At 35.7% G+C, this 25,732-nt stretch overlaps 1 protein-coding gene across 1 annotated transcript; it reads left to right on the top strand.

The window, feature by feature from the left end:
- On the top strand, positions 1-22,108 carry LOC136042400 (acid-sensing ion channel 5-like). Its single transcript, XM_065727379.1, has 3 exons — positions 1-218; positions 4,090-4,193; positions 21,449-22,108. Exons 1-3 carry the CDS (start codon positions 107-109, stop codon positions 21,566-21,568), a joined length of 336 nt encoding a protein of 111 aa, XP_065583451.1. The 5' UTR covers positions 1-106; the 3' UTR covers positions 21,569-22,108.
- Positions 22,109-25,732: the final 3,624 nt, after the last annotated feature.

Raw genomic sequence — 25,732 nt, 5'->3', positions numbered from 1 at the left:
CTAAGCAAGACTTTCCATTGGTCTATGTTACTTTATAAAAACCATGTGATGAAAAGGTCCAAGAACAAAATTGGATAGTAAAATTGACACAGTTATTAAGCAAAGAATGAACAATAAGAATAATTCGTCTTTGAAAGGTTGGAAAAGAGTTAAATGTAAAGTCGATGTTGTTCGAGAAGCAAAAAATGGAGTTAAAAAGGAGCCAGAGTTTTATTTCTGTAAGTTTATCTTCATAGAAGGGCTTATGGGTGGTACAAAAGCCTCACATTAAAGGTCAAACTAAGCAGCTATCCCTCCACCTGTAAAGCTAAAAGTAAATGAAAAGTACCAGCATTTGCACTATTTTGATAGAACATGATATTTGGTATCAACCTAATCGCCCCGTCCTGGAAACAGTTAGTAGCCTTATCTGGCTCTAGAAAAAAAAAATCCAAGAAATGTAAAAAGGACTATAATTTTTCAATGTGGAACCATGGTTATGCATTATAGTTTCACTTAATCAGGCCTGTGTCTACTAAAAATAAAACAAAGCAAATATTTTATTCTGTCTAAAGGAAAATTGTCATAAACAAAATTCTGACGTCTTTAATAGAAACCTCAAAATGTTGACAAGATTTTTTTAACTTACCCCCCGCTCTCGCTTATAAAACGAAGTTTGTCGAAGAACAGTAAAGAGAAATATTAGAACCTAAGAAGAGCAGAAAAGAAGTTCTATAATAATTCACACCAAAAATGAATAGAAATTGCTTTGCATAAATAAAGAGAAACCCAAAATGAACAAAAACTGAAATAGATAACCACACCAACATAATCATAGCAAATACTTCTATAGGTGCATAAACGAATCCTAAAACAAATAGAAATTCGCATGAATAATCCAGTCAAAGTTGAAATGAAAATTACTGCAAACAGGAGTTTGCAGGGGACAGGACAAATTTAGGAGACAGGAGTTTGGCCGCCGTCTCCTAAATGTTCTAAGAACCCAAACATTTTAAACCTCCCTGAAAATTTTCACTTGATATTCAAGTTCGTTTGCAAGACGTTATATTGTAAATACATCGTCTTGATTGTCTTGATTACCTGGAACGACATAGTGTCTTTGATATACCTCGTTAGTTGACTGTACAGAAATTACAAGTCTCGTCTGAGCTTGTAGTTCCAAAAATATTCTTTGAATCAGTGAAACAAATTGTCAACTCTCTTCCCTTCTTACAACGCAAAATTTCTTGCCCATCCTCACCCTTTCCTTCCTAAAGGTTTCAATTTCAAGCTGCAAGCTACTTTCGAAATATTGCAGATATGCATTTTGACTATCTGCATGCACACATTGTCTTTACATTTACCTCTGTCCGTACCTCGAAATTTGATTTCTACTTAACCCTATCCTAAGAGTCCCTGAAAGATTCAATTTGATCCCCAACCGCTGATTAACACGTTTTGCACAAAGTGTCTTTTGATTAAGTGTAGAATAATCCCAAAAATTCCTTTGAATTTTAGACTTGATACTATTGCCTACTCTTGAGATACAGATACAACCTTTTGACAGCCCACGTCTTAGCCTTTTGATTTATTAAGTTTCAACTTAATATACATAGTTGTTCCTGGGATATTGTTGGTACACCATTTTGACAACCATAATGCACTTAGTGTCTTTGGATCTTAGTCAACATCCTTCTCATAATTCCCTGAACAATTAAGCATAGTACACTTGAAGTTTCCTTGGATAGTAAAAATATGTTATTTTTATAATCTACTAGCTGTTGGGGTGGCGCTTCGCGCCCCCCCAAGCCCCACCGCGCGCGTAAGTCGTTACGTGCCATATTAGTTACGCGCCATTGTAGTTGTTTCCCTATGTCCCACCTGTGATATATATATATATATATATATATATATATATATATATATATATATATATATATATATATATATATATATATATATATATATATGTTTTTAACTACGTAAAACTTGCGAATATACAACATTCTTTGCTGTTCCATTGTCTGTGCATATAAATAGATTGTCAGGTTTGAACCTTGAACTCTTGAACATGCAACATATAATGGTCCATGGGAAAACAATTCGTATTCAGATCTATACCTCATGATTCTAATGATTGCCCTTGAGCTTTGTTGATGGTGATTGCTAATCGACCATTCCCTTTGTTGCTGTCGTCATTTATACATCTCCCTGTGCCCCCCGGCATCCCCGTTGTAGTTGTGTCCCTGTGTCCCGGTCGTCATTTGTGTCCCGGTGTCCCAGTCTGTGATTTCTCTTTGAGTGTCCCGGGCATCATTTATATTCCTTGTCTCCCGGTGTCCCGGTCGTCATTTGTGTCCCGGTGTCCCGGTCTGTATATACATTCGTTTTTGAATTGGTCTTTTTTTAGTTTTTAGTTTTTTACCTTTTTTTAGTTTTTTTAGTTATACCTCATGATTCTAATGATTGCCCTTGAGCTTTGTTGATGGTGATTGCTAATCAAACATTCCCTGTGTCCCCGTCGTCATTTATATATCCCCTTGTGCCCCCCGGCGTCCCCGTTGCAGTTGTGTCCCTGTGTCCCGGTCGTCATTTATATTCCCTGTGTCCCGGTCGTCATTTGTATCCCGGTGTCCCGGTCTGTATATACATTCGTTTTTGAAATGGTATATGATGAAATAAATTTTGTATTTTCCCCCTTTTTTCTTTTTAGTTTTTTTTTTTTTGGTTTTTACTTTTTTTAGTTTTTTTAGTTTTTTCTTTTTATTTTTTTTATTTTATTTTTTTAGTTTTGTTTTTCTCCTTTATTTTTCATTTTTTTTTCCTTTTTTTTTTTTTTTTTTTTTTTAGTTTTTTTAGTTTTTTTAGCTTTTTTAGTTGTTTTATTAGTTTTTAGTTTTTTTATTTTTAGTTTTTTTGTAGTTTTTACCTTTTTTGTTAGTTTTTTTTTTACTTATGTTCTGGTCGTCATTTATACTCCCTGTGTCCCGGTCGTCACATGTGTCCTGGTGCTTTGTTGATGGTGATTGCTAATCGAACATTCCTTGCGTCCCGGTCGCTTTCTCTTTGAGTGTCCCGTTCGTCATTTATATTCCCTATGTGCCGGCGTCCCGGTCGTCATTTGTGTCCCGATGTCCCGGTCTGTAATTTCGTCAGTCGAAAACATGACGTCAGTAAACACACAAACATGACGTCACCCTACAGACAGACCCACACAGACACAGACAACATATTTTTATATATATATAGATACGCAAATAATGTGTTTTGATTTACTTCTGTTCCTAATTCGTTCCTTAGATTTTGCATATGCACCCTTTTGATACCGTTTACACACAAACTGTGTTTAATTTAGTTCAGTTACTCTCTCAATGGGTCCTAACAATTTTAACATAATGTCCTTAACCGTTTCTGAGCTATTGTACCTCCCCGCCTTTCCATTAAAAAACGTATGGTTAAATAGTTGCCAATTTACATAGTACATGGAGCTTGTCCCAGGCCAGAAAGGTGTTACAATCCATGGAGGCATGTCTGTTAAACCTTTCAACTATTTTGAAAAAAAATTCTATCTCACAATTTTCACCGAATATCTTTGGAGTTTAGCAGAAAAGTGGAAGGATGGTGGACTGGTGCCCTAAAAAAAGCATTAGAACTTTTTATATCACGATCCCTTCCATATTAAGCTGCTTTTGGAGGGGGACTACAGTGAAGGCTAATGGCTCTATATAATAGGCAACGCTAGAGCGTTACCTTTGGTTGATACCTTTGAATAAGTCTTGAGGTTAACCATTGGAATCGTAGTTTTTCTCTTCAGACTCCAAGTGTATTAGTTAAGAATGATTAGTGATTATATTATTACAAATAATTATTTTAAAATTTTTTATTTAAGTTTAGAAAATCGTTACCAAAATGTTGGCTAATCCTTCAGTGCTATAGGCCTATCCTTAAAAAGAGCCAAGATTTAGGTTTTGGAACTCTAAGGGCCTTAAAAGGATAAAACAAATGCTTTAAAATATAATTTCTTCTCTGTATAGATCATGGTAAAACAGTCTAAACATTTCATAAATATTGTTTACACATGGTTGCTTTTATCTTTTTTATTTTTCATAGCACTTCCTGGCAGTGCATGCATATTTAGCAGTGAAGTGAACCGATGGAGAAAACTTTTCTGGATCGCGTTAATCTTGTGTGCTGGTTTTTTGTCGACAGCTCAGGTATGTAATTCGTCCCACTAAATCATAGCTTAGTAGTTTTTTTTTAATGCGGGGTATTTCTCTCGGGAAATACCGTCTTCTCTGTCCTCAATGGGGGGGGGGGTGATCAAGCCTCCATGAGGACAAGATCTTGGGTATCGTGGTCGGTAGAGTTTGTATCTTTCCAAGATGCTACTAAAACTACTTTAATGAAACAAATAAACAATATACAATACTAGTACACATTCGTGAACAGTCTTCTTGACGCTCCAAAGAGAATCCGAGCTATAGTCAATGTGCAACGGCTGGCCCAGTTGATTTGGATGTGGCTTCTACACGCTCCAACCTCGCTTTCTATAGTTTATTAGTGGGATTACTGGAACGCTCCGACGGCAGTTGATGTGGAGGTTGTTGTTAAGCCTTCTCAGCTCACCGTATATGATAAAAAGGTGGATGTTACTCAAACTGTCCATAAGTTGTGTCTTTTGCCGCCTGTCTCTTACAGGTCCCAAGTATAGGCATTCCGGTTCCATGAACCACAAAGTAGCCTCTCATTGGCAGGCAGGTTTTGGTCATGGTCAATTTATACCTTGAAGAGAAAGGATGGTAGAAATAGGCGCAAGAACGTTACATTTAATAAAGTAATAAAACACTAAATACAAAAAATACACTGATATCTAACTTGTATACACGTAGTAACAACTTTTACATTTGCAAAGATCTTTATAGTTTCAATACAAATAGCAAAAACATGAAATTAAAAATTAAAAATGGTAATTTCATTAAAATAGTGACCAAACTTAAGAAAGGCTACATCGTATTGGTCAATGCAAACGCTTGCATCCCTCTTGATGTTTTTGAGTTTTTTTCTACATTACGTAAATATCAAAGAATCCATTAACGTTTTTCTGAATGGAGAAATCATACATCCTTAAGAAATGGTTCAAAATTACCAGCTAGCTAAAACTGCATCTCAAGTCTTTATTGTATTTTATTCAGTAAAGTGGGGGATCCAGTATATTAAAAAAGAAACCTTTGTGCATTTGTGTCCCATTTAAGCTTCCGTTTAAATGTTTTTTTTAATGTAAAACAAAAATATCTCTGACTTTGCAGTCTAAAAAAATCCAGTTTCTGGTGCAAGAGCCCTTTTTTGTGGGCATACGTCTTTCAAGTACATTATTTTTAGCAAGGTTTTCATAGACTAACTCGGCCTTTCCAGTCTAGACCTATTGTCCAGTCCCTGGGGAGGAGAGTTGTCTCCCTGTTCATTGTTTGTTAAATTCGTTACTGCTTTTATATTCCCCATTTCCTCCAGCTATATTAAGGTTTATTTTCTATAATTCTCTCTCCCAGTCTTATTTTCTCTTTTTCTTTCCCACTCTCTACTCTCCTCTACCTCTCTTCCGTCTCTCTCTTTCTTACTTTCTCCTTTCCATCTCATTTCTCTCTCTCTCTCTCTCTCTCTCTCTCTCTCTCTCTCTCTCTCTCTCTCTCTCTCTCTCTCTCTCTCTCTCTCTCTCTCTCTCTCTCTCTGTCTTTCTCTCTCTCTCTCTCTGTCTCTCTCCCACTATATACCTCAATCTATGTCTTTTTTTATTCTTAACATCTAGTTGTATTTTTCTGATCTAGTTTCAGTCTTCTTTTACCAACAAAACACCAAAAGGGCTGAAAATGACATTAGACCACAGACACCTCCTTATACTCCTCATAGATCTGACCACCTCACAGTTATGTCTTGTCCAATATCATAATTTTAATTAGTCTTATAATTGCTTCTTTGATGTCTCAAGAAAACGTGTGGGACAAAGACACAGGCAGATTGTATTTCTTGGGTGGGGGGACTGCATTACGGGGAAGAGAAATTCATCAAAACAATAAGAAATAATCATATTTGTAAATATCTCTACTAATATTTGTCATCACAGCTCCAAGCCAACTAAGCTTGACCCACTTGTCAACTACCCAAATCTGTTCAAAGCTTTGTTTTTATTTCCCCTCGCAAGGGTTTAATTTGCTTTAATTCCTTTGTTATAATTCATCCTAATGCATTTGAAGACGATATAGAGAGAGAGATTGTTTAACGCTAGATAGATTGCCAAAAAGTATAATTCATCTGGAAAATCCATGAAACGAAATCATCCGTGAAACATGGCTTAATTAATTTAACCGTTCTATTAGTAGTATCGTATCTAAAAATGTGACAAAAGCCCTATCTCGCCATTCCAACAACAGCCTAATCCTGCCACTTTGACAACAGCCATATCCTGCCATTCTGACAACGGCCCTACCCTTGGATTCAAGCAGTGCAGGTCGTTGCAACGACAGCCAGCAGGTGCATGTTAAGTGTTAGAAAATGTTTACTTTTGCATAATTGTAGTTGAGGGCGACATAATCTTGCGTGGCTTTGCTTCAGTATTATATTTGCACTAGAATGAAAGACATCTACATATTATTTAAAAAAAATGGAGATGAAATATTCCAAGAAGGTGTGTGTTCATAATAAAAATTGTAGTAGCATTAGATGCTGAGAAAAAGTGCTAATGGTAACACTATTGGATATGAATGCGTGCATTGTTATGACAGTAAGCAGTTGAATTTCTTTGAAGTAACGAGAAAATTCAAGTACTATAGAGGTGGATATTTGAGAGTATAAACCTTTAGTATAAACGCTAAAACCTTTAGTTGATGAAGAAGATCAACTTCTTGCTGATGGTAAAACGTTACCCGTTGATAAATCTTATCACCATCTTCCTATTATTGCCATTCAAAGAAAGGTAAAAAGAAGACAAACGTACCCGTGCAACGTCTTGCAACATATTCTGTCTAGATGCCGAAAGTGTTATCTATGGTAAAAATAACGTGGTTATAGACAGAGAAATCTCAAGTAAAACAAAAATAATACTACCAGACATTATCTGCATGTAAATTAAAAGTGAATTGATGAAAAACAACCCCCATGCAAGCACCAACGATAGTATACCCATGGACACATTCGGTCAATGCTGGTTTTACTGGAACAATTTTTTTGGGTCATTAAACTATTGTTGATAGATGCATTTTGACTTTTTGAAAATCTTTACTCTCTTGCGAAACTACCACAAACTCACCGTTATGCAGTTATTCTCGCCAACATATTATTGTATTTATGCATATAGAATTGCAATCATTTCCGTTTTCGTTGATCGGAAATTTGAAATCGCTAACGTTTTAAGACCGAAAATGCTCTGTGGCTTTTAGAGACAATTTTTTGTTAGGTTAGGTTGAGTTTGCGGTAATTTTGCAAAAAAACTCAAGATGCATCTATTAGCAATAGTTTCATGACCCAAAAAAATTGTTCTGGTAATACCAACATTGACCGCACATTCATTGAACCATGGTTCAATCTATACAAAAGGAGTAAGTTTGTTACTAGTAAGTATCTATTGTTAGTCTATAATTGGTGGTGAGAGTGTTAGGATTAAAAATGAGTGGATTTGAGGAACAAAAAATCATACAGAGTCTAGTAAATTTGAAAAATGTTTGATTCTAAATGATGATTTCTAGAGTATCTCTTCAAAGGGAAATATTTTCCCAAAAAATGCTTAACGATTTAATGAGAAATGAGTCTCCAGCTTTGCGCTATTGCATTACGTCGCGGCCAAGATGCACTTACTCAATTTATTGATACATTAATTGAAACAATACAAAATAATATTGTGGTTTTGCTCTTAACCACTAACTAGACGGCTATTTTTCAAAACAACAAGATATAACTCGAAAAATCCTGTCTAAGCATATTTCGTGACGTCACTCTTTTTCCTCCTAGAAGACTTTCATTTTCCCCATTCAGTTAGTTTCTTTTTGGAAGTAAGAGGGTCAACATCGAAAATTTCTTATACATGTTCATTTTGATAGGCAGCTGGTCATCCTGTGAAAATTGTACTTTTGTTGATGACTATAATGAAAAGTGAAGATTATGCAATCCATGTAAATTGCATAGAGGATACGCAGTGCAAATTAAAGAATGTAATTCCTGTCTTTAAGAGATTTGTGACTCTAAGATTATAGGTTTACTATGCTCCAATTGTCACTATTATAAACTTGGTCAATGAAAAAATACTTGCCCAGGTATGATTGCACAAAAACTTCAAAGTATGAGAAGCCGGATGCTTAGTCTGGATAGATAACATTATCCTTGCCACTTAAATTTCTTGCTTTAATAATACGATCTTTAAAACTGAGAACCTCACTTGAATCCTCATTGGGGACAATAATTTCATTCTCAAATGGATTGGTAATGTAAATTCTCTTCTTTTCTCTTGAAGAGCTGAAAGTGAAGCCATCCTTTATTCCACTCACAATTTTCTGTTTTAAAACTCGACATAGCTCATATATATTGTTGTATTCCTCGTAGGGTATAGTAGCAAATGTGTAATCATCGGAGTCAAAATTTGCTACCAAGCCATCGTCAGAGAGGTCAAAGGGTCTAACTTTAATCTTATATGTAAGATCTTTTCTCAGGATAACAAATGCATTTGTAAGAATTCAATCAACAAGAGTAACTTCATACCTTCCCTCGAATTTAATGGTTGGGGAGAGTTTTGTCCAAAAATCGCTTGTTTTAACCAAACCGTCATAAACATCAAAAAAAGGAAATAACACAAGAAAAGAAAGCAACACATAAGTACAACAACATCAACAAGGAAAAAGATAAACAGAACAAACGGATGAGCCCGTGATATGAGGTAAGCCGTCGATATGCTTTTGTCGATAACTTATCATGAAGCTCCTGTAGTTTTGCAGTTATTTCGGGAAGTTTTATTTTCGGATTTTCTCCAATTTCTATACGATAGAAGATAAAGCAGGTTTTTACAGTATTTATAGTAACATCTATGTAGTTTACATAAGTCACTCTTTTTCAGTAGAATAAAGGTCCCAGAAAGATAAAGTACAGAGTGATCACAAAAACTGGAAACAAAGAAACCAGATCCTTTCAATTATACTTAGACCGGTTTGACACAATCTTAGAGTATCAAATCTTACTTTTTTACAAGCTTCAGACATTGCAGAATGGCGGAAGGACAAAATATTTATAAAACCATACCTTTATCTAATTTTTTTAATTTCTTTTCCAGGTCAGCTGCTTTGGAATCAAAACGCTTAGGTGCAAATAAATCAACTATTTAACCTTTAAAAAAATAATCATTTTTAGCCTATTTCATTCATGTAATCGTGTATTCAATTCAAATGTCTAAATCTTCTTAACTAATAGTTCGATTATATTTATTTTCCTTTTCAATTTCGCTTAAAAGCTTCTTCTTTTATTAGTAAATAATTTCATTAAACAAATTAGTTCCACTGTGAATCGACGGTATGGGTTTTATTTTCATACCAAAACATATTAGTAGGAGCACTTCGACTATAGTCATCTGAAAATTATAATAAATTTTTAACAGTAGTCGTTATACCTACATAATCAATCCTTTCAATGTGTTCCATTGATAATATAGTTCATTATTTCTAAACAAATTACATCCATTATTTGTTAAAGTAGCTCCATCATTATTTTACATGATTCTTCCATCCAATCATGTTATTCTCACTTTTGCATAAAGGTAAATATCACTTGGAAGAATCCAAGATTCCACATCTCTCAATATAAAATTATAATTTAGTTTTTTCATTCACATTGTTTTTTCATTAATTTATGTATATTCATATTTGGTTGTAGAATGATCGAAAATTTTTCAAATATCTTTTCAAATATCTTCCAATAAGGAGGAACAATTTGATTCACTGCAATTTATATACAGAAAAAATTGTTTTAATTGTTTTAAATACACTTTAAAAGATTTTCAAACAGTAGAGATGAAGCTTCGAATGTCACTGAGCGTGTCAGCAAGAGCAACACTGGTGATGTAGTTTTAGTCCCTTCACCAAAATCGTTGCATCTAATAAGCCTTTCTTCTGTTCATCAAGATGTTTTTTGAAACATCTCTTGTTATTTGAAACTATATTTTTTAGAAATCTCACATCATTTAATTCTCTTTGATTGTAATCTATCGAATCTTTTCCAGATTTAGACGCTCTATTTTTGAAATAATTTCAGCCGAGGTTGAATCATATGTTTATACATTGCACGAAATTCGACTTTTATGTTTTTTTTATGGACGTCTTGAATAATTGAGAATTGACGATATTTTAATGAAAATACCAATCCCGCTACCATACTGTCTTGTATACAATAAATATTTCTTATTGATCAACATTTATTATAGACAAATTTTATTAAATAACCTTATTAAACTTTTTCAAATCGAAAACATATTCAATGTTCTCTCCATTCAGATCAATTAATCTACACAATTGATCAGTTACAGCAATTTTGAATGTGTTGATATATTCTTTTCGATTTATTGGAAGATATAAATAAATATATTCGCAAATTTGATGGCAGGCCGTTAAGCCTCTACAAAACAAAAATCTTAATTTGTATTTCTTCTAAATTTGCACAAGGAGAAAATGTCACTTGAATAATATTCATCAACTTCCTTCTTGAATGTCAGTAGGTTTGTGGAGCATATTACTCTTTCTGGTAAGTTGTTCCAATGCTGAACCACTCGGTTGCAGAAACTCCATCGGTCCATGTCCTTGTAAAAGCGTTCCGTACTCACATTGTACTGATGTCCTCAGACATGATTTTTATTGAACTGCACGATTCTCTGGACTGGTACATTATCATAGGCTCCATTGCAGAGCTTGTACATTTCAATAAGATCACCACGATGGAATCTATAGGCGAGGGTTGGGATTTCAAGCTTTCTAAGCCGCTCTTCGTAGGGAAGGAAGCGTAACCTGGGAGAGAATTTAGTTATCCTCCTCTGAACATTTTCGAGAGCATCCATGTCCTTGTTGTAGTATGGTCTTGTAGAACAATGTCCATACTACTCAAGAATCGGGCGGACAAGGGACTTATAGAGCGTAGCAAGCATTTTGTCGTCCTCGCACGAGAAGTTTCTTCTGATCATACCAGCAATTTTGGAAGCCTTCTTGACGACAGCTTCATAGTGGCTACTGAAGTTCAGGTCAGAATCCACTAAGATGCCTAGGTCTCTTTCTTCTTTACTAAGAGTGAGCACAGCAGAACCAAGAGAGTATGAGGACGAAAAGTTTGTGGACCCAGAGTGAGGATATGACTTTTCTGGGTATTGATTTCCATGATCCACTTCTTCATCCAGTCATCGATTCGTTGGAGATCCGCCTGCAGGTAGTGAATGTCTTCACTTGACAAGATGACAAGATAGAGCTTTGTGTCGTCCGCGTAGATAAGGATGTCAGATTCGATGTCCTCAACTAGGTCGTTGATCTAGAGATTAAACAGAAGGGGGCCGAGGATTGACCCCTGGGGTACTCCGCTAAGAACTTCCTCTTTGGTATTGCTCAGACTATCTACTACGCAACTTGCTTTCTACCAGTTAAGAAGTCCGTAATCCATTGAAGAACACTGGATGAGGACCCGGATGAGGAGAGATCGTATTTCCTGAGCTTCTGGACGAGACGCTTATGGGGAACTTTGTCAAAGGCTTTCTTGAGATCCAAGTATATGAGATCAATCTGGAACCCCTTGTCGATGTTTTTCTTCCAATCATCTGTGGCACAAAGCAGTTGGATTTCTGCAGATCGTTCCTTAAGAAAACCAAACCGCTTTTCGGAAAGCATTTTTTCTCGTTTTAAGTGTTCTAGGGTGTGGTCTACAATAAGAGACTCAAATACTTTATACGTGATACAAGTGAGGCTTATCAGTCTGTAGTTTGATGGATCTTCTCGTTTCCGACCTTTGGATATTGGGACGACAATAGATTTTTTCCAAATAGCATGAAGCTTACTGAGTTCAAGAGACTTTCTGTAAATGTAGACTAGTGGTTCTGTTATTACCGTTGCAAGTTCTTTGAGCAGTTTTGGATGTAGATTGTCTGGGCCTGTGGACTTGCTTGGGTTGAGTTCTCTGAGTCTCTTTAGAATAGCGCTATGGTTGATCGCTATTGGTCTTATCGAGTCGCTTAGACCATAATTTGGTTCCTCGCGGCTAAAGTGGTCTTCGTTCTCAGGTTCCTGAGTAAAAACAGAAGAGAACTGGCTGTTGAGAGTATTTCCCTGGTCTGTGGGGTCGTGTACCAGCTTTTGTTTCACGGGATCGTAAAGAAATGAGACTCCACTTTTGTTTTTCCTTTTGCTGTTCATGTGTTTCCAGAAACTTTTTGGGTTTTCTTTCAAGGAGAAAGCTAATTCACGTTCTCTAAGCTTCCCTTCTGTTCTTGTTGTTTTCCGATCCCTGTTGCGGAGCCTCTTGAATGTTTTCTCTCGGTCGTTACTTTGTCGATTGCTTTTGTATTCTCTCTATGCTTTTTGTTTTGCTTTAATCAGTTCAATATGGGCCTTAGGTAATGCAACACGGGTGTATTTCTTGTGCATAGGAATAAATTGTTCTTCCATTGAGGCTACAATCGTTGTGAACCTTGTGTAAATGGTGTCTAAGGACTCCAACCCACTGAATTCTTCAATCCAGTTGACATCCGAAAGCTCTCTTCTCATAGCAAAGTAATCTCCCTTGTAGTAGTTACGTTTCGGTGCCACACGTGTCCTCAAAACCTCCGTTTCCAGGCTAAACACAATTACCGAGTGATCCGACTTACCGATTGGTGACAACGGCTTAATATCTGATACCAGGTCTCCATCGCTTACCAGTTGCAAACCGAGGATACTTGGTGTATCAGATCCCCGCATCCTTGTTGGCTCAGATATTAGCTGCTCTAGAAAGTGTTCGTTAATAACGTCCAGGAATTTACTCGTCAAGCTTGCGGTAGATTATGTGGTGTATTGCCTATTCTGGTCTATCTCAGGAGATTGAAATCTCCTATTATAGCAAGCTTTTGATTGGTATTCTTAGCGAATGCTGCTATTTGCGAGAACAGAGCTTCGTCGGATGTGTTAGTGTTGTTGGGGCTACGATAACAGATACCAAGAACAGTGTCGCTGGTCATTTTAGACTTAATGAAGATCCACAGCCTTTCTTTGGGCTCAATCGTGTCGGTTAATATCGATATTGGAATTCACGTTGATGCCTTTTCGACAATAGCAGACTATCCCTCCACCTTTATTCTCTTCCAGATTTGGTTCATACAGATAATAATCTTCGATACTGAGCTCTGCGACGGTAGGTAAGTGTCTGTAGTTTTTTGGTTTAACTTCTACTATTGCCACAATATCCTGATTTTCCAGTTTGATAACCTGCTTTGCTTCCTCCATTTTGTTTAAGAGAGAGTCAGCGTTGAAAAAGAGGCATTTTATATTTTTCGGATTCATTTGTATGGCTTGGGTCTTTTCCTCGTCATTTTGGGGCTGTCCTTGGCTGGGACAATTTGATGGTCTCGCTTGTCGTCTCATTCTTTGGTTCCCGTTGGATCTGGGATTGGTGCTTCTAGTAACGTTAGAGTTTTGCTGTGCTTGCTGACCTTGGCTCGACTTTGCTTGACACTGTTGTGCCAATTGTGCCCTTTGCATTGGTGTTCGATCAGGGTTTATGTAGACCTGGTTTCTTACAAGTTCGTTGGTCGATTTTCTTAGATTCGGGGTTGCGCTGAGAATCCTCTGTCGCTTCTTGATTGTTTCGATTGACTCCTTCAGTTTGACTACTAAGACGCGTGGCTTACTGCCAATTCTATAGGAATTGGAATTCTAATTCTATAGGAATTTTATAAGAATATATTGCCTTTCTATAGGAATATCACAGAATACCGTGTCAGGCTCTGCTTTTGGAGCAAAACTTTAGGTCACATTAGAGGTTGTATTCCCATTAATAATTTAACTCTCCACTAATGAGCAGTGAGTATGTATTTATCAGCATTTTTTGCAATATTGGGAACTTCAGTGCCTTCATTTTATTTACTACTTAGTTCAGATTCATTTTCAAATCCTAAAATAAAACATAAATCACCATTAAACCAAAATTTATAACTCTCTTTCAAAATAATAACAGATTTTTTTGTTGCTAGATTGGATGATATACTGATTGGGCATCCAGCTAGAGATGAATTAAAATAAAGAGTTAAGAAATAATTTAAACGCTCTTCATCATACAATCCATTGGGTATAACAAAGTTAACCCATTCATCCTTGTTTTTTTTCTGCATTCAATTTTTTTTTTTTTTTTTTAATTCATCACTAATATTAAACCCTGAATATCATAGTGTGCGTTGATTTAAAGCTATTTCATAATCAGCGTTTCTATCTAACTTGATCGGATTACTTGTATAAGACTATTTGATTTCAATTTTGTTACCACTAATAAAAGTCAAAACCATTTACGAGAAAAGTAGTTATCTTCATAAAATTTGAAATTCTGAAATAGTTGTTGTAATTAGTACTATAGTCATTTTCTTAATAATTTTATTCTTGAGTAATGAATCGAGCAGGTCAATAACTTCATTTCTCACTTCATCAGATGTATTTTCATCAGCTCTACTACCTAGCAAACCATATAATTTTTCAATCATATCATTTGCATTCATGTAAATGCCAGTTCCTTGCTGAGGTTGTATAACATCAAAATTATCTTTAATAACATTATAATCAAAATATAAAAAATATGTAATTATTATAATTAAGATAATTAAGATAATAAATAATTATAGTAATTATCATTATAATTAAGATAATAAAAATTATCTTTAATAATTTTTTACCTTCTTCTCTAGAGTTTTACGAACTGATATTTTTCTAATTCACCAGATCCCACACCTTTCATCTTTCCTCCATATCTTTGATTAAGTGTTCCTGATCCATTTATTGCGTCTTTTAAATATTGGTAATTGTCGAATTAAAAACAAGCGATTTCAAAATAGAGTCCCTTACGATTATAGTCCTTATTGAGTTCTCTCAAAAATTCGTCATCTATCCTAAAATCGGGGAATGACCGGCAAACAAGTGCCTAAAGTCAAAATTGGGCCATTCTGCAATGAGTGTCAGGCAAGGCGATTAATTCAGTTGGTAAACTTAGACAATTGCACTAAATAAAAGTTAATTTATTGTTGGTTGACCAACAAGTCGACTGGAATTGCAAGGGGAATAAGTGTCCAAAGCCAAATGAGTACTACAGCTTAATCTCGAGTCTACGTGAGAAAAAATTCCCATCCATCAAGGAATTTTAGGATTCACTTCACGATCGTCAATGCACCACTGCCGATTATGAGTTTACTAAAAAATTTTGACTAAGGGAGGGTGTACAAATGGGGAAGACTATTGTAAAATGTACCTTGCAAGCGAAGCATTGACGTTAAAACACGGATAAAGTTTGCGTGGAATTTTGGTTGCATTTTGCTTATTATTTTTCAACTCCTCTACAGGGGATGAAGTTAATTCTTAAAATCAGTGATGCAAAATAGGTCTTATAACCGACGTGTGTCAGCACTTATTTGTAGAGAGATCCATTCAGGGAGGGTACGTTTTTCACAGGGATCGTATCCTGGAAAACAATGGGAATGGACATCGTACCCGTGAAAATTCGAATACGATTTTCTTGGATATGAATCCCTTCATCCATTGGCAATGTCTCACTTCTATTTGCAGTGTTGCAATTACAAATGGCTGGATAATCCTTTTGCTTCAAATTTAACCAATATTACAACTTTTACAAGTTTACAACAATATTACAACATTATAAGTTTAGTCTACATCAGACAACTCATTCACAGATTCTGAAAGGCGATATGGGCCTGTTTTCTTTAAAGCTACGTAGGTATATTTTAATGCTTAGATTCTGGTTGAAGTTAACTAAGAGTAATGAAGATAGACTAGTAAGAGTGGCATATGAAGAGATGTTGAAATGTGGTTTAAAAACCTCGTGGCCATCCCAAATTAAATCATTACTAGAAAAAGTAGGAATGCCTTATTTATGGAATAATGGTCTTTGCTCTCATGATGTACCAACAAATTTAGAAAGCCATGTACGATTTATATTAGAAAGTCAGGAAATTCAGCATTGGCAAGGGCTGGTTTTTAATTCTACAACCCTACAATATTATAATCAGGCAAAACCTAGTTTTGGGGAGGAAGTTTATTTTAAATTTAATTTACCGGCTATGATTCCACGTCGTTGGATCCAGCTTAGGGCAAATTGTCTTCCAATCCAGAACAGGCAAAAAACGTTCGACAAAAATAAAATGATAGTTGGTCCTGATAGGCGGTATCTTTGTCCCCTTTGTAAAGTTGATGATGAAGACTTGGATCATTTTCTCCGGAAATGCCCGGTGCTCTTGGATTTACGGGAAATTTATTTGCATGGAATTAATTTGATGCTTCCGGGTATTCTACAAAATAGTAATCCGACCACAATATTTCGAGTGGGAGTATATATAGATAAATCTTTAATAAGAAGAAAAAGTTTTATATGATTAATTTCTTTTGTAGTTAGATTAGGTACTTTTTGCGTTGAATTCTGTTTTTTTGTGCGTGTTCGTACTGTTGTTAATTTCCTTGGTTGTTTGTTATTTATTTATATTTTTGTGTGTATATGGCCCACGGGTTTTTGAAATACACTATCTATCTATCTATCTATCTATTACAACTGTTGAGGAGAATGGACCAAAAGAATGGTTTTTCCAAATTAATGGTGAAATGCCAGGGGAGCTTCATGAGTCGGTAAAGGTCTTTGTTTTCCCATATATTAGACTTGTGCCGAGGTATTCATTGAGTCCCTATAGCTTATCTTTGGTAGAGGATGGAGGTATGCACTGGAAACCTTTAAAGCAAAAGCGAATTGCCGACCTTCAGCCGAAACAGAATATTGTTGTACATCACTTTCTTTTGCGGGGGATGCTGGGCACCGGGTTTCGATGTCACAAACATTCATTAGCCCTTCAATCAAACAGTTCGTGGTAACGAACTGTAGTAAGGAGCGATCCGGCTTAATAGTAACCAAAACTCTAAAAAATTGAATTTTGATATCAATAGCTACATCAAAAGAATCGCATTTTAATGCTGATTTTAAATATATAAGTTTCATCAAGTTTAGTCTTAGCCATCAAAAGTTACGAGCCTGAGAATTTGCCTTATTTAGGAAAATAGGGGGAAACACCCCCTAAAAGTCGTAGGATCTTAACGAAAATGACACCATCAGATTCAGCGTATCAGAGAACCCTACTATAGAAGTTTCAAGCTCCTATCTACAAAAATGTGGAATTTTGCATTTTTTGCCAGAAGACAAATCACGGGTGCGTGTTTTTTTTTTTTTTTTTTTTTTTTTTTTTTTTTTTTTTTTTCACAGGGGTCATCGTATCGACCAAGTGGTCCTAGAATGTCGCAAGAGGGCTCATTTTAACGGAAATGAAAAGTTCTAGTGCCCTTTTTAAGTGACCAAAAAAATTGGAGGGCATCTAGGCCCCCTCCCACGCTCATTTTTTTCCCAAAGTCAACGGATCAAAATTTTGAGATAGCCATTTTATTTAGCATAGTCGAAAATCATAATAACTATGTTTTTGGGGATGACTTACTCCCCCACAGTCCCTGGGGGAGGGGTTGCAAGTTACAAACTTCAACCAGTGTTTACATATAATAATGGTTATTGGGAAGTGTACAGACGTTTTCAGGGGGGATTTTTTTGGTTTTGGGGGTAGGGTTGAGGGAGGGGGCTATGTGGGAGGATATTTCCTTGGAGAAATATGCCATGGGGGGAAAAATTCAATGAAAAGGGCGCAGGACGAATCTGGTCACGTTAGAAAAAAACGTCAAATTAAGAGTTTAATATACAATGCTGGGTGTTCGGAACCTCTCTATTATGGAGTATAATTCGAAAATAACACAACTATACGAGCGATAAAACATATATACCACAACCATAACTCAACTAACGAAAGAACTGCTAAGAGATAACACAACTATAAAGCGAAAACAGGTGAAAACTAACGGGAAAATAAACGAACTAAGAGGTGGAAGGGGCCCAGAGAAAAAATATAATCCTTTTTCAATTTTGAGCCTAACTTCCGCAAAGGAGTAATAATGTCAGAAGCCCCGAAATACCGAATTATTTTCTTTTCAAACAGTTCGTGGTAAGGAACTGTAGTAAGGGGCGACCCGGCTCAATAGTAAACGGAACTCCAAAAAACGAAATTTTGATGCTAAAAGATACATCAAAAGAATTGAATTTTTACGCTGATTCTAAATATATAAGTTTACCCTACTATAGAAGTTTCAAGCTCCTATCTACAAATACCGAATTATTTTCTTTTCAAACAGTTCGTGGTAAGGAACTGTAGTAAGGGGCGACCCGGCTCAATAGTAAACGGAACTCCAAAAAACGGAATTTTGATGCTAAAAGATACATCAAAAGAATTGAATTTTTACGCTGATTCTAAATATATAACTTAACCCTACTAAGGAAGTTTCAAGCTCCTATCTACAAGCCTGAGAAAATTTGCACTATTTTGGAAAAAAGGGGGAAACATCCCCTAAAAGTCATAGAATCTTAACGAAAATCACACTATCGCATTTGGTATATCAGAGGACTCTATAGCAAAAATTTCAAGCTCCTATCATAAAAATGTGGAATTTTGTATTTTTTGCCAGAAGACAAATCACGGGTGCGTGTTTATTTGTTTGTTTGTTTTTTTTTTTGTTTTTTTTTCCAGGGGTCACCTTATCGACCAAGTGGTCCTTGAATGTCGCGAGAGGGCTCATTCTAACGGAAATGAAAAGTTCTAGTGCCCTTTTTAAGTGACCAAAAAAATTGGAGGGCAAATAGGCCCCCTCCCATGCTCATTTCTTCCAAAAGTCAACAGATTAAAGTTTTAAGATAGCCATTTTGTTCAACATAGTCGAAAACCATAATAACTATGTCTTTGGGAATGACTTACTCCTCCACGATCCCTGAGGGAGGGGCTGCAAGTTACAAACTTTGACCAGTGTTTACATATAGTAATGGTTATTGGGAAGTGTACAGACGTTTTCATGGGGATTTTTTGGTTTGGGGGGTGGGGTTGATGGGAGAGGGCTTTGTGGGAGGATCTTTCCTTTGAGGAATATGTCATGGGGGAAGAAAAATTCAATGAAAAGGGCGCAGGATTTTCTAGCATTACTATAAAAAAAAACAATGAAAAAATAAACATGAAAACGTTTTTTCAAATGAAAGTAAGGAATAGCATTGAAATTTAAAACGAACAGAGATTATTACGCATATGAGGGGTTCTAAAAATACTTTAGCGTAAAGAGCGAGTTATTTAGGAGGAGATAAATACCTCGCTCTTTATGCTAAAATATTTTTAGTGATTTCAACTATTTATTCTACGGCCTTTTTGATTCAGGGGTCATTCTTAAAGAATTGGGACAAAACTTACGATTTAGTGTAAAGAGCGAGGTATTAACGAGGGTACAAACCCCCTCGTACACATAATAAAAATATAAGAATATAAAAGTTTGTTACGTAAGTTAATTCTTAAGGTACGTATATTTTTTACTAATAAAAACGTTCGTTGAATATTAAAAGTTCTAGTAGCCTTTTTAAGTAACCGAAAAATTGGAGGGCAGCTAGGCCTCCTTCCCCACCCCTTATTTCTCAAAATCGTCTGATCAAAACTAAGAGAAAGCCATTTAGCCAAAAAAAAATTAATATACTAATTTCATTTCAATAATTTATGTGCGGAGAGCCAAAATCAAACATGCATTAATTCAAAAACGTTCAGAAATTAAATAAAAAAAAACTAGTTTTTTGTACTGAAAGTAAGGAGCGACATTAAAACTTAAAACGAACAGAAATTACTCCGTATATGAAATGGGTTGTCCCCTCCGCAGTCCCTCGCTCTTTACGCTAAAGTTTTTAATTGTTTTAAAAAGTAGAATTGTGGCAAAGAGTCAAACTTTAGCGTAAAGAGCGAGGGACTGCGGAGGGGACAACCCATTTCATATACGGAGTAATTTCTGTCGTTTTAAGTTTTAATGTCGCTCCTTACTTTCAGTACAAAAAACTAGTTTTTTTTATTTAATTGAATCAGAAGCCATATATTAAGCTGTTTATTGAAACATTTTTCAGTAAACGATCTGAGGCAAAAACAAAGGTCGAAAAAGAGATCTTTTAGCTTATTTTAAATTTAGCCTTTGTTAAAATGTGTGAGAGTATGCGCAATAGGAGCTGTTGTGGCGTTGTGATCGACTAATGAGAATGTGCCTTAATAATTGCAAATCTGAATTTCACATGATTAAAGATCATAGACTCCAAAATAGTCCTTCTAAATAGAAAAAAGAAGGATATAATTAAGTAAAAGTAGTACCGCTGGCAGTGGTATTATATACTTTTAAAAAAATCTCATGTTGTAATTTTATTAAAATGTGTGTAAGCTCTATCGGCCGAAAGAGGGACAGGTCCAAAGTATATTATGGGGACACCGATTCATTTTCTATAAAACAGATCATTTATTTGATGATTTGGAAAATGGTATGCAATTTATCTCTCGAATGGACTACACCAACAGGGATGAGTCCATCCCTGATTGAAAAGGAAATCTCGGGGTAAAAAACCCTGGTCCAGGCAGGGTTTTTAAACATTTAACATAACAGATGTAGAAATCTTGAAGAAAACAAGCCGTTTGAGAATTTTTTAAAGGAAATCCAGGGGCTAAAGAAGTTATGACCCTTGTAGGTTTTCAAACATAACACCCAAGGAAATTTAATTTAGCATAGTTTTTTTTTTAAGAAACTATTAGGCAAAACCCAAGGAAATCTTTAACAGCGTCCTTAAAGGTTTTTCCTACACCTTTAGTTTTTTTTAAGTATAACAATATGGAAAAATTGAAGCAAAGTCACGCAAGATTCTGTCACCCTCAACTCCAATTACGTAAGATGTAAAAGTAAACATTCTCTATTACGCAAGATTCACCTGCTGGCTGTCGTCAGAATGACGGGCATTTCTTGAATCCAGGGGTCGGATTGTTGTCTAAATTACGGGACAGGACTGTTGTTGGAATGGCGGTTAGGGCCATTTTCGGAATGGCGGAATAGCGTTTTTGTCAGATTTGTTGATAGGATACTACTTTGTTATTATTAATATTCCAATAAAGTGAATTGAGAACACATAATTCCTGGAGGTGATTGTTTTCCTACATCTAGAGCTCCACGAAAAAAGAGAAATAAAAGGTAATATTGTAGGTGCATAGCCTTTATGGGTCTGTACTAAGCATTGTGTTTAATATAGCTTTTAGGTATCCAATGGATATAGACTTAGTTAGTTTGACAGCATCATTAATATTTTCTAGATTATTGAAAGAATTTCATATTTCATTTCAACACCTCTGGCACGATCAGCTACAGTTCATCTCGCGGAAAAAATTGAGTTTCCTATTCTTACCCTTTGCAGCAAAAGAAGCTGGAAGTAAGTTTTTTTGCCACTCCTATCCAGACCACTATTCACTTCAAGATGTCTTCTAAACGCAGACAACTTGAGGTTTTTCTTGATGTCATGATGTTCCAATGGACCTTACATTAGAAGCCGTGCCTTTGTAAAATTACGTTTTTTATTGTACCTTTATCTTTTGCCTCAGCTTGTCTTTTGTTATTATTAAATATAAAAAACAAGTTTTTTAACGGAAAGTAAGGAGCAACATTAAACTTGAAAACGAACAGAAATTACTTAGTATGTGAAAGGGGCTGCTTCCTCATCAACGCCCCGCTCTTTACGTTAAAGTTTGACTCTTTCTCTTAACTCTACTTTTTAAACAGTAAAAAGCTTTAGCGTAACTTAAGAATTAATTTACGTAAAAAACTTTTATATTCTTATATTTTATTATGTATATGAGGGGGTTTTTCCCCTCGTTAATACCTCGCTCTTTACGCTAAATCTTAAGTTTTGTCCCAATTCTTTAAGAATGACCTCTGAATCAGAAAGGCCGTAGAATAAATAGTTGAAATTACTAAAATAGTTTAGCATAAAGAGCCTCACTCTTTATGCTAAATAATTTTTAGAACCCTTCATATGCGTAATAATATGGTTCTTTTACGGGGTAAATATGGTTCTTATAGAAGATATGCACGTAAAAACTTTAGAGAGGGTTCATTTGATTGGAAATTAAAAGTTCTAGTTCACTTGTTTGAGTCAAAACATATCGGAGGGCAACTAGCCCCTCCCCCTACACAAAAATTGTAAAAAGGCTAGATGGCAAAAATCCTGGTGTCCACACGACCCCCAGGACTCAGGGGCAGGCGTAATAAGTTGTGCCCTGGGGTGTATATGGCTCTTGATGTGCAAATCAAGCTTAAAACGAAAAAAAAATATTTTGCTACTGAAGTATAAACAAAACCCTAAACGAGCAAAAATTAAATAGGTAATCAATGCGAGCAAACATAAAACAGATACTAACATAAATGAATAAATAAATTTTAAGAGGAGTGACACTTAAATTGAATATGCAGATCAAGCTTGAAACGAACAAAAATCACTGCAAAGAAGAGCTTGGGTTTTGCCTATTTCTCTCACTATAAAAGATTAAAATATTTAGTTTTCAGTTTTCCGCCAATAACGCAGAAGGTTTAGACTTTACAGTGTGAGGAGGAAGCGATACCCAAATTCTTGTTTGTAGTGATCTTTGTCCATTTTAAGCTTGAATCGCATATTCAATTTAAGCTTCACTCGTTTAACGATTAAATAAAAAAAAACTAGTTTTTTGTACTGAAAGTAAGGAGCGACATTAAAACTTAAAACGAACAGAAATTACTCCGTATATGAAATGGGTTGTCCCCTCCGCAGTCCCTCGCTCTTTACGCTAAAGTTTGACTCTTTGCCACAATTCTACTTTTTAAAACAATTAAAAACTTTAGCGTAAAGAGCGAGGGACTGCGGAGGGGACAACCCATTTCATATACGGAGTAATTTCTGTTCGTTTTAAGTTTTAATGTCGCTCCTTACTTTCAGTACAAAAAACTAGTTTTTTTTATTTAATTTCTGAACGTTTTTGAATTAATGCATGTTTGATTTTGGCTCTCCGCACATAAATTATTGAAATGAAATTAGTATATTAATTTTTTTTTGGCTAAATGGCTTTCTCTTAGTTTTGATCAGACGATTTTGATAAATAAGGGGTGGGGAAGGAGGCCTAGCTGCCCTCCAATTTTTCGGTTACTTAAAAAGGCTACTAGAACTTTTAATATTCAACGAACGTTTTTATTAGTAAAAAATATACGTACCTTAAGAATTAACTTACGTAACAAACTTTTATATTCTTATATTTTTATTATGTGTACGAGGGGGTTTGTACCCTCGTTAATACCTCGCTCTTTACACTAAATCGTAAGTTTTGTCCCAATTCTTTAAGAATGACCCCTGAATCAAAAAGGCCGTAGAATAAATAGTTGAAATCACTAAAAATATTTTAGCATAAAGAGCGAGGTATTTATCTCCTCCTAAATAACTCGCTCTTTACGCTAAAGTATTTTTAGAACCCCTCATATGCGTAATAATCTCTGTTCGTTTTAAATTTCAATGCTATTCCTTACTTTCATTTGAAAAAACGTTTTCATGTTTATTTTTTCATTGTTTTTTTTATAGTAATGCTAGAAAATCCTGCGCCCTTTTCATTGAATTTTTCTTCCCCCATGACATATTCCTCAAAGGAAAGATCCTCCCACAAAGCCCTCTCCCATCAACCCCACCCCCCAAACCAAAAAATCCCCATGAAAACGTCTGTACACTTCCCAATAACCATTACTATATGTAAACACTGGTCAAAGTTTGTAACTTGCAGCCCCTCCCTCAGGGATCGTGGAGGAGTAAGTCATTCCCAAAGACATAGTTATTATGGTTTTCGACTATGTTGAACAAAATGGCTATCTTAAAACTTTAATCTGTTGACTTTTGGAAAAAATGAGCATGGGAGGGGGCCTATTTGCCCTCCAATTTTTTTGGTCACTTAAAAAGGGCACTAGAACTTTTCATTTCCGTTAGAATGAGCCCTCTCGCGACATTCAAGGACCACTTGGTCGATAAGGTGACCCCTGGGAAAAAAAAAACAAAAAAAAAACAAACAAACAAATAAACACGCACCCGTGATTTGTCTTCTGGCAAAAAATACAAAATTCCACATTTTTATGATAAGAGCTTGAAATTTTTGCTATAGAGTCCTCTGATATACCAAATGCGATAGTGTGATTTTCGTTAAGATTCTATGACTTTTAGGGGATGTTTCCCCCTTTTTTCCAAAATAGGGCAAATTTTCTCAGGCTTGTAGATAGGTGCTTGAAACTTCTATAGTAGGGTTAAGTTATATATTTAGAATCAGCGTAAAAATTCAATTCTTTTGATGTATCTTTTAGCATCAAAATTCCGTTTTTTGGAGTTCCGTTTACTATTGAGCCGGGTCGCCCCTTACTACAGTTCCTTACCACGAACTGTTTGAAAAGAAAATAATTCGGTATTTGTAGATAGGAGCTTGAAACTTCTATAGTAGGGTAAACTTATATATTTAGAATCAGCGTAAAAATTCAATTCTTTTGATGTATCTTTTAGCATCAAAATTCCGTTTTTTGGAGTTCCGTTTACTTTTGAGCCGGGTCGCCCCTTACTACAGTTCCTTACCACGAACTGTTTGAAAAGAAAATAATTCGGTATTTCGGGGCTTCTGACATTATTACTCCTTTGCGGAAGTTAGGCTCAAAATTGAAAAAGGATTATATTTTTTCTCTGGGCCCCTTCCACCTCTTAGTTCGTTTATTTTCCCGTTAGTTTTCACCTGTTTTCGCTTTATAGTTGTGTTATCTCTTAGCAGTTCTTTCGTTAGTTGAGTTATGGTTGTGGTATATATGTTTTATCGCTCGTATAGTTGTGTTATTTTCGAATTATACTCCATAATAGAGAGGCTCCGAACACCCAGCATTGTATATTAAACTCTTAATTTGACGTTTTTTTCTAACGTGACCAGATTCGTCCTGCGCCCTTTTCATTGAATTTTTCCCCCCATGGCATATTTCTCCAAGGAAATATCCTCCCACATAGCCCCCTCCCTCAACCCTACCCCCAAAACCAAAAAAATCCCCCCTGAAAACGTTTGTACACTTCCCAATAACCATTATTATATGTAAACACTGGTTGAAGTTTGTAACTTGCAACCCCTCCCCCAGGGACTGTGGGGGAGTAAGTCATCCCCAAAAACATAGTTATTATGATTTTCGACTATGCTAAATAAAATGGCTATCTCAAAATTTTGATCCGTTGACTTTGGGAAAAAAATGAGCGTGGGAGGGGGCCTAGATGCCCTCCAATTTTTTTGGTCACTTAAAAAGGGCACTAGAACTTTTCATTTCCGTTAGAATGAGCCCTCTTGCGACATTCTAGGACCACTTGGTCGATACGATGACCCCTGGGGGGAAAAAAAAAACAAAAAAAAACAAACAAATAAACACGCACCCGTGATTTGTCTTCTGGCAAAAAATGCAAAATTCCACATTTTTGTAGATAGGAGCTTGAAACTTCTAAAGTAGGGTTCTCTGATACGCTGAATATGATGGTGTCATTTTCGTTAAGATCCTACGACTTTTAGGGGGTGTTTCCC

Source organism: Artemia franciscana, unplaced genomic scaffold, assembly GCF_032884065.1.
Source record: "Artemia franciscana unplaced genomic scaffold, ASM3288406v1 Scaffold_1241, whole genome shotgun sequence".
Classification (NCBI taxonomy): domain Eukaryota; kingdom Metazoa; phylum Arthropoda; class Branchiopoda; order Anostraca; family Artemiidae; genus Artemia; species Artemia franciscana.
The sequence above is the reverse complement of the archived record's forward strand: the minus strand, read 5'-3'. Positions and strand labels throughout refer to the sequence as shown.